A 10,492-nucleotide genomic window follows, 5' to 3' on the forward strand; every position below is an offset into this window, starting at 1 on the left:
GGTTGCTTTGCCACTTGTCTACTAATTATAAAGTTAAAAAATTGGAACTGATACCGGTTCATTGAGTTGTCCAATGGATTTAAATAAAGTTAAAACGTTGGGTTTTTGATTGCTACCATCTGTGTCCAGACCTCAAAACCCCACAAACAAATTAAAGACTCGCCTGGTACTATACTGTATTACTGTACTAGTTTAGTCTAGATAAATCAAATCATCTGAGACATTTTACATAGAAAAGGAATAAAGGATGGTTGTAGATGTCATGTACTTTTCATCAAGGGAAAATTGTGACTAGTGACTAGTGACAATTCTATTGTTCATAGAAGGATTTTTTTGCTTACTCAAAAAAAAAAAAAAAAAAAAAAATTGTGACTAGCGACTGCAAAATTAAAATTCATCCTGTAAATAAATACAGTAAAACATCTTGCGGATACCAAAGGACCATTGGAACGAATATTGTCTTTTGATGTGTGCATTTGCAACAAAAAAAAAAAAAAAAAAAAAAAAAAAAAAACACATCTTGTCGATATTGAGTTCATATTTTTGGCGGAAAAAACAATAACATTAGTGCATATCCGAAGATAAAACGAGTACAACCGATATAAAGAAATCCAACAAACGACACTTAAGCCATATCGCCTTAACCAAACGAGCTCACTAACGGGGTGAAATAACCGTTCGATTAGGGCTTTAACTAAATCAAAGCTATAACACTATAACAAAAGGCAGGTGTACTAAACCAAACAAAAAACATAAACAAACAGGGAGAGGTCATGAGTTCGATCCTTACGGATGACATGATTTTCTTTAAACCAATTGAAAACCACTAATGGTGGTAAATATTGACCCTATAGGGAGGTTTTACCGGATTCGTTCACGGACCTCTACCCGGATCACTGCCCGAATGGATGTGTTCCCAGGTACCGTCGATCGGGTTCGGGTTTCCGCCCAAACGTGTGTGTTACGTGCAAATGATGAGGGTCGTTGAAATAAATGATCTACTGATGCTAAAAAATCGCCGTTCAAAAAAAAAAAAACAGGGAGTATCCAAAAAATAAAACGGTCTAAGAAGCAGTCGGCTCGAAAACTGTCAACCACCGAACCCAACCACCACAAACACTGGAGATTGAGCACCACCTGAGCTTGAAACCAGAGTACCATATGGTACTCGCTGCCTGGATATTGACATCTTCTGATCTTCATCAAGGAAATAAATAGTCATTCCCTCCTAATTCTATTGTTCTAAGACTAAAAACATGTATTTTAACATGTTATTTTTTGTTAACTTTTCAAATTTACTCCTTATAAAAAAAAATTTACTTGTGTTAGGGGTATAAAAGAACTTTTTCTCTTTATTCTTATTTGACTAGATATTGTTTGCAATCACTCAAATTTGGAGATTTTTGTTTTCAAATAATCTTGAATGACCGAAATTGCATCCATTTGCCGTTTAATTCATGTTTCTCTTTTCAAGATTCTCTTTTCAAGATTCTCAAGTCAATTTGAAAATCGTTTTCATTCGCAAAGAAAAACAACGTTTTGTACATCTGAGAACATCGCTTAGTGCGACAACACTGGGACGCAAAGAAGCTTTGTCACCCTTCTTTAGTTGCTTCTACTTTTTTCATCGAGATTGGGTTGTAGTTGTTGAAGTAGAGCCAAGCAGCGATGGACTAAGCGTAAGCGAGTCAAATAACGCTTTCAACGACTAGAATACTTTACCTGGAAATGCACTATTCGGCCTTCGACTGCTTGCTTTACGCGAGCAATGAGGATGCGGCCATTTCTTCACCTAATACAATCCCCCATTTCTTAACAAGCAGCGTTCGGAGAGGCCACGACTCCTCGTATGTCGCCACTTTCGTCACTAGGCGTTGTCACACCGCTGCATTCAATTGCTCTGTCATAACAATCAGTGAGTGAGCAAGTCAGCTTCAAGTACATCAATCTTCTTTTACAAGGAATTATTAATTACTCTTTGTGCAAAAATTTAGTTTATTTGAAGATCAAAACTTTGAAAGAAAGATTGATCAAAAGATTTTACATTCAATTGAAAGTTATTTTGCAAAGTAGAATGTTTCGGTCTCAATATGATGTCTTATGAATCACTCATTGACAATTTATTACTGAGTAATTGAAGTTGAGTCTTAATTGACCTTTCTTAGCATCGAGATTCTGAATAGATAAGAACTTTTAGCGGTGGCATTACGCACATCAGTCTTAGTTTGAGCTTTGATCCGTCTTTCTCTGTAAGACATAGTTCGAGCCTTCAAATAATGCTGAAAAGCACATCTATCTGTTGTAGCTTTTCTTCCCTTGAGCTACTCTATGACAAAGAGGACTCCAACTCCTTAGTTTGAGCATTGAGCTTAATAATCTATTCTTTCAATTCAATTTCATTTGTTTCCATTTGAAGATTTGAGTTTTGTTGAACATTCAAGTGAAGCATGAGCTGATATAGCTTATGCCAGAGAACAATACAATTAGAACACTCGCTTCAACTGTAGCATGAGCTGAGATATTGAAAATGAGGGTTCGCGTCTCTATGTGTTGGTTCCTCGGGTTCCATCAACAAGACCAAGGATTTAATTTTTGTCGTTCGTATTGCTTGCTCAAAAACGCGAACAGCACATGGAGTTGGTGAAGAGTTCCAACACAAACATCCTGAATCGAGATGCGGATATTATTCGTCAAAGTCTGGTTCTCTAGTAAGTGGTAGATAAATGCTCGTCATTGTTAAGTCAAAGTCTGAAATTGAATTTAAAGTTGACATCATGCACAAGACTGATTAAACCTGCAAAATCTAAAACTTACGGGAAAATATTAAATCTCGTAAAATGTTGATGTTTTGGTCAAAGATTGGGTTTTCGGTCAAAAACCACCGGTCAACTTTGGTCAAATGGTCAAAAATAATCGAAGATGTGAAAGTCAATACTAGTGGTCAGATATGGAGATTAATAAGCCCTATCTTCGAGTTTATATCAGTTGATTTCTAGGTTAATGAAATGAAATGTCTTAGAAAAAAACATCACTCGTTTTAAAGTTTAATCCATGCTAAGCAGAAAATCAAATGAATTTACCTTGTATGCATTGTTGGGAGTAACTCCATCATCTACCTAAAATAAACGATGTATAACACATAGTTTCCTGATATCATATTTAACAGACATGTTATTACAAACTTTGGACAAAAAGTGTTTCCGGTCAAGCCCAACCACCCATATGAAAATTACTCATCTTGACTTGTCACATGACACCCGACCCGCCCATTTTTCCTCTACTATACTCCTACACAAACATTTAAACCTTCATCTCGTTAAACCAGTGTTAATTATGGTGGCTTTATGACCCAAAATCCCTCCATTTTACTGATGTGGCCCTGGCAGGAATGAAATAAGGCTTGAACATAAAAGTGAGAATAAAATACCTTCTTTAAACACATTACGATATGAAAATTAAGACACCAGGGGTGGCCCTTTAGTGCCTTTTCGTTGATGCTAACTCTAATTATCACTCAAAGTGTGAAATTTAGGCCAAGCGACAAGCGTATGTGATCTTTGGCAAATGTAGAAGAACAAAATTTAATAAAAAAGGACCCATTAGACTAATGACAAATTTAGAACCCTGGAGCAAACTCTTATGAATCAGTCACTAAAATACCACATGCAGTTTCAATCTTACACAGATAGGGGATATATATATATATATATATATATATATATATATATATATATATAGTGGTAGGATCAAGAGGGAAGTAACCAATCGGGGGGAAGCGGGGGGAAGCAAAATTTTTTTTTTTTTTCGTTTTTTGAAAAAACTTTGTTCACGAACATTATAGATGGAATGAAAATATGAACATTTAGTAGAGACACTTTGTGATAAATGTTTTTATTTTGGCGGGAAAACGCTCGAAGAAGTAATATATAAAAATTATCGTGTTTTTCGAGCGTATGTTGAGGTTTTAGCTATTGGGGTTTAGACATTAGGGTTTAGATATTAGGGCTTATAGGGTTTAGAAATTTAGGGTTTAGGGTTTAGATTTAGAATTTAGATTGAGTTTTTAACACGAACGGTTTAGAGTTTAGGGTTTAGGGTTTAGGGCTTAGGGTTTAGGGTTTGGTGTTTTGGGTTTATGGAATAAACCCAAAACACCAAACCCTAAACCCTAACCATAAACCCAAAACACCAAACCCTAAACCCTAAGCCCTAAACCCTAAACTCTAAATCGGGCTAAATTTTACTTCACAAAACATGAAAAAAAAATCGTTCATATTCTTCACGAACAATATTATCTTGAATGTTATTTTTGTCGATCGTTTTCCCGTCTAAATAATAACATTCATCACGAAGTGTCTCTTCTAAATGTTCATATTTTCGTGTGATCTTGATGCCGGAAAAAAAAAATTCCAAAAAAAACAAAAAAAAAAAAAAAAAAAATTTTGCTTCCCCCCGATTGGTTACTTCCCCATTGATCCTGACCCTATATATATATATATATATATATATATATATATATATATATATATATATATATATATATATATATATATATATATATATATATATATATATATATATATATATATATATATATATATATATATATATCGAGAAACAGGGGATTATAAATCAGCATTTGGGGTGTTCGGAAGATTTCCTAAATTAAGGTGTTGAAGCTTCAAGATCTGGGACAGAATCGCTTGTTGAACACATGACTTCATAGTTGCTGTGCGAAATCAGCTGTGCAGTTTCATGGAATTTTCTTCTTTTATTTTGTGTGCGACATTCATATTTTTATTTTTCAAGTGTTAAGAAAGGTTGTAGGCAACATGGATGCATTTTGGTAGAATTTTTATTGTTATTTGATATAACAGATGCTAACTAAATATATTGCAAATAAGTTACTTGTTATACATTTCACATATATTATAATTTATTTATGCAAAAAATAGGTATCAGTCCAAACATGAAATTAGAATAGAGAAGGGTCCATCAGCAGATACCATGTTTGAACATGAGAATAAGATACAGGCCACCTTAATAATGTAAGTATTTGCTGATACGTAGCAACCAAATGGTAATGAACAAATACATCACATTCAACTATAACAAGTTTCAGACTAGGTTTCTATGAAAAGTACTCATCTTGACCTGTCATCCGACTCCTGCCCTGCCCATTTTACCTCTATTATACTCCTACAGCAACATTTATACCTTTAAATGGGTGATAATTATGGTGGCTCTATGACCCAAAATCCCTCCATATTAATTATGTGTCCCTTGCAGGAATCAAATTAGGTTTCAAACATAAAAGTGAGAATAAAATACCTTCTCTGCACACATTGCAATATGAAAATTAAGACACCAGGGTGGCCCTTTAGCGTGTTTTCGTTGATGCTAACTCTAGTAATCACTCGATGTGAAATTTAGGCCAACCGTATGTGATCTTTGGCAAATATAGAAGAACATAATTATCAAAAAAGGACCCATTAGACTTTTGAAATCCTGCAATCATTAGTACAATATAATTAATAGAAAAAGTATAAGAATGATATTGAGTCATGTGTTTCAAATTATCAAGGAGGATGTTTTCTCTGAGCGTTCTGAAAGTGATTGTTGCCACTTCAAGAACTATGATCAAAAATCAAATAATTATTGTCACGGATAAGTAAGTATTTTTGTTATTCATATTAATAATCAGTAATAAGTTTTCTTAAATTTAACTTCTTACCTACTTGAAAATGTAAGTATTATCCTAAACAATCATACAATCAAAACGAGAATCATTTCAAACCGTACACTCAAAACCAAAGAACAGTTCAAACACACATTTGATTCTCCCTGAACTTACAAATGTCGAGGGAGCCATCGTCATATTGTGAATCGGCATGGTGCCAATAATCCGAGTGCAAAAGACTATTGCTGCGATCGAGAGGTTGTTCATGTTGGAACGAACACTGCTACTCAATAAATGTAACACCAAAGTCCAACTTTTGAGAGTATGTGCTTTAATGTGATCAAGACCAAACAGATTCATTCTGACACGATTGGCAACTTCGACCCGCTCAAAAATTCAGTTTCAAATTGTGATCAAGACTTTACTCACTTTTACTTTATTTACGAACAGATAGAACAAAATTAGAAGGACATCTTTCATTATTACATATCATAAAGTTTATTATTCTATCCACATACTCACAACTCTGTAATATTTGGGAAGCAACACTAATCGAGCACAAAGTTACTTAGAGGAATCAAGAGGCACTATGAGAAATTTTACTTGTTAAATAAGGTTTCCATTAGTTTAGTTTAACATACAAACAAGTGCATGATATCAAGACTTTACTCCCTTTTACTTTATTTACTAATAACATAATAAACAAAACTACAAGGATATCTTTCATTATTATATATCATGAAGTCTAAGTTTATTCTATCCAAATACTCACAAGTCACAACTTTGTAATATTCGGAAGCAACACTAATGGTGCACAAAGTTACTTAGAGGAATCAAAAGGCACTATGAGAAATTTTACTAGTTAAACAACGTTTCCATTAATTTAGTTTAACATACAAACAGGTGCATGTCATTTATTTAGAGCATGATAACTTACTACGGAGTACTATATTTTTTAACAGTCATAAACAAGTCATAAACAAGAAACTACGTATGAACTAAATTCAACAGCCTAAACAAGGTAACTTACCTAATAAAATAATAAAGCGAACAAGTCATCAACCAAACGATTATCCAAATTGTTAACCACGGACGATAAATTAGTCCTGGTGGCAACCTTCCCACCATTGATAGATATTAAACTTCCAACATGATTAAACACCTTAGACGAGTTAGCAACCTCATGATTCCCCAAATTGTGAACCCTTTGTGAATCCAAATCATACATGACCAGTTGTTTATTATCCTTCACCAACAAAAATTCACCTTTTAATCCACACCCCAATGGTCTAGCAACGCTAGTTTCTTGAAGTTCAAATGACGTATATTTCGTCCACACTCCATATTCTTTCATCACCCACACCTCAAACATCATTGCAGATCCCTTCCCACTCCAACTGATAACCGCTAGTGATTCCTTGATTGCTACAACCTTCCAAGCAACTTCCAAATCTTCTCCAATAAATTCATCAAATTCAGGTGGATTTAAGTAACTAAGCACCTCATCGCAAATATCAAAACACACAATCATCCGCTTCTCATCCAGCCTGTCATGCACATCCAAAAATCCGATAGCAGTCCAATGAAACTTCCCATTCAAAAACACACTACATTGTGACTCCTCATTAGAGATTATAAATGGAACACTAGTCTCAACCTCCCTCCATGAATTCGTACTCAACGAGTACATCTCAACTCGTTTCTGCATAACATCAAGATCCACAATCCTCAACACCTTGTAGTCCTTTACAACATCATCAAACCCAAAACCTAACAAAACGCTTGATGGATCAATTTTAAAACGCCCAAGAGGCGAAATAGGTAAGTCTTTAAACACCCTAGTAGCAGGATTCCATAACAAAATAACCGAACCAAGCGGCAAAATTCTCAAACAAATTAACCCGTTACAGCTCCCGCAAACATCTAACTGTTTAGAAACGTCGATTTCAATTGGGATTTTGATTGATTTGTATGATGAATCAGATAACATCAAACTAACCGTACGAACTGAGGAAGTTGAGGTGGCGGATATGTTAGGTGTTACTAGAAGGAAAGATGGATCTGAAATGGCGGATTGATTTTTGAAATGTTTGGAGATGAAATTAGGGTTTTGAAAAAGGGCGTACCATGATTTGCAAACGCATTTGAAACGGAGGATGTATCTAGTAGGAACACGCGACATGATATCGATGATTACGTCTTCTGGCAGCTCTTTCGACATTGAAATTGTTTTTGTGATTATAATTAGTGTTTATGTTTACTACTCGGTGGAGTTGAGCTGAGAAACAAGGTCTTATACTTTTCTGATATACGAGTACGAAATAGTGAGGAACTGAGAAATGAGGATAAATAAAAACACTTAATAATTCATGGTAATGGGATGATTCTCGCACCCTGTTTTTTGATCCTTACACACCAATTTATTTGAACTCCTCCCTAATAATAGGGTAAAAGGGTGTGTGAGGATCAAAAAACAGTGTGTGAGAATCATCCCCCTAATCAATATTCATACTCCAGCAATTTTGAAAAAATAAAAATTTAATAATAACTAAAAAAATATTAATTTATTATAGAATTATTGATTAATATATTAATATAAAATACAGCTTAGAATGTATGAATATCATATATCATATCTTCTTATATAAGTTAAAAAAATCGGATATACAAATTGACTAACAGAACTAATGGTGGGCTGACCAGTGGCGGATCTACGGAGGATGTATCTAGTAGGAACACGTGACAGGATATCGATGATTACGTCTTGTGGCAGCTCTTTCGACATTGAAAATTAGGGTTTGATTATTTAGGGTTTCAGATCAAGTGTTTATTACTCCACTAGCTGGAGTTGAGCTACGTGTATGTAAAGATTATTTTAGGGTTTCTAGTAAGGACGTGTTACGTAGCACTCGGTTTAATAATTCAGTTTGTATTTGATTATTGTCTGGGTGTTAAGCACATGAATGTATCCATATCAATATACAGGTCGGGTGTGTTGGAGAGTGAGGATAGCTAGGATTTAGAACCAGGCGTTATTCTTTTGTGATACACGAAATAGTGAGGATAAATATATTGTCTTTAGTTTAAACTATACAACAAAACTCTATAGTCCTAAAAGAACGAAATTAATATGGTCTTCTTTTTTTTATTTCTTTTGTTGTATTTGTTGTTAGTTGAAGTTAGGTTCCTTGTATTTTGGATAGTTTGGTTTGTTTCTCATTATTAATATTATTTTTTTTTGTTTTTTTTGTTTTTGTTTTTTGCAGTTGAACTTGGACGTGGCTCGATATTACATAACATTATGTGTTTTTTATTAGACTTTTATTGTGTTTTCCACGTTGGAGGCTCATCCATCATCCTTGTATTTTTGAGTTGACATAATTACGCGGTTCGTTCCTGTGGTTTGCATCAAATAACGCTCGTCGTCCCTGAACTTTGTTTTTTGCACTCGTCGTCCCTCTGCTTGCACTTGTTTTCATCTGTCGTCCCTCCCTCTCACCTCCGTCTCATTTGATTGTTTGCATATGATCATATGCAACACATGTGAGGGTAAATTGGTCTTTACCTTTTTATCTTTTGTCTAGTCACCATATTTACCTACCATAATTAATGCACCTACCAAATCTTAGTAATTAAAACCATTTTTTCTTAATAGCTGATCAAAATTCAGAAACATTCAAACCCTAATTTTACTCTTACAATGGTTGATAAACTCTACAATATTAGAGAAGAAGATGATGATTTCAATTATAATCAATGGTAACCACTGTTGCAATTCTATTTTCGTCATTATGCTATCTGGTATGTGCATTAACAACGATTTTAACCCTTTTTTTTCCTTTTGCAGGTGGATATGAGACTTTGTTTAGTATTAAGTTGCACCATGGAGGAGAGTTTACAGATATACCAGGAACCTATATTAAGTATATGACGGCACTGAACAAGTGCAAGGTTGGCCTCGGATTCACGAACCTATATTAAGTATATATATTTATATGTTGGTGAATATATATCTATCAGTTTAGGTTAGGTCATAGTGTATCGCAATCCTAATGCTCGAGATCGATATGCAAAAGTCAACAAAAGTCAATTTGACCCAAAATGATTTACAAAATCTATACATGTTTATTATATAACATAAATAGTCGTTTTATATATTTAAATATATTTATCGGATTTTATTAGAGTAAATAATATAAGTCATTTATTAATAAAATTTATATAAAAATTTGTAAAAATATACTTTTATATATCATAAGTAATAAAATTTATAAAGTTCATTTATTATCATAAAAATATAGTGGTATGTATTATTAACGTAATTATATTACATGTGGTAAATTATCTTTGAATCACATATTCATTTGATAAATAATATTGATAATAAGTAAAAGTTGTATTATTTTGAATAATAATAATTAATAATAATAGTAATAACAATATTTATTTACTAGTGATGATATTAATTATAAAATGATAATTTTTAATAATAACACTAAAATGATAATAATAATGATATTTTATAATAACAATAATATTACTATTAAAATGATAATTTTGATAAACTGATAGTTTTTAATTTTAACGATACTTTTTAATAATAATGATAATAATAATAATAAAAATGATATTTTATCTAAATCATAATCTTATCATTATTTTAACTGAATCATGATACTTATACTCATTATTTCTTACTCGACTTGTTTAATAGCTTTTAATCCTCTTTTAAATCGCATTCATAATGATAATAATATTAATCATAATAATTAGATGTTACTAATATTAATTCTAATGATAATGATACTAATA

At 33.0% G+C, this 10,492-nt stretch overlaps 1 protein-coding gene across 2 annotated transcripts; it reads right to left on the minus strand.

Annotated features, from left to right (window-relative positions):
- Positions 1-4,636: 4,636 nt before the first annotated feature.
- On the minus strand, positions 4,637-7,980 carry LOC139857837 (F-box protein At3g07870-like). 2 transcript variants are annotated; one of them, XR_011762714.1, is made up of 3 exons: positions 6,711-7,980; positions 5,332-5,508; positions 4,637-5,199 (listed from the first exon to the last, which is right to left on the minus strand). XR_011762714.1 is itself a non-coding variant. In XM_071846674.1 (2 exons), exon 1 carries the CDS (start codon positions 7,899-7,901, stop codon positions 6,711-6,713), a length of 1,191 nt encoding a protein of 396 aa, XP_071702775.1. In that variant the 5' UTR covers positions 7,902-7,980; the 3' UTR covers positions 4,637-5,508. The 2 variants fall into 2 exon arrangements, 1 of the variants encoding a protein (XP_071702775.1); XM_071846674.1 differs by having other exon boundaries at positions 4,637-5,508.
- Between the last annotated feature and the right edge of the window lie 2,512 nt (positions 7,981-10,492).

This window comes from Rutidosis leptorrhynchoides, chromosome 7 (genome assembly GCF_046630445.1).
Source record: "Rutidosis leptorrhynchoides isolate AG116_Rl617_1_P2 chromosome 7, CSIRO_AGI_Rlap_v1, whole genome shotgun sequence".
Lineage (NCBI taxonomy): Eukaryota > Viridiplantae > Streptophyta > Magnoliopsida > Asterales > Asteraceae > Rutidosis > Rutidosis leptorrhynchoides.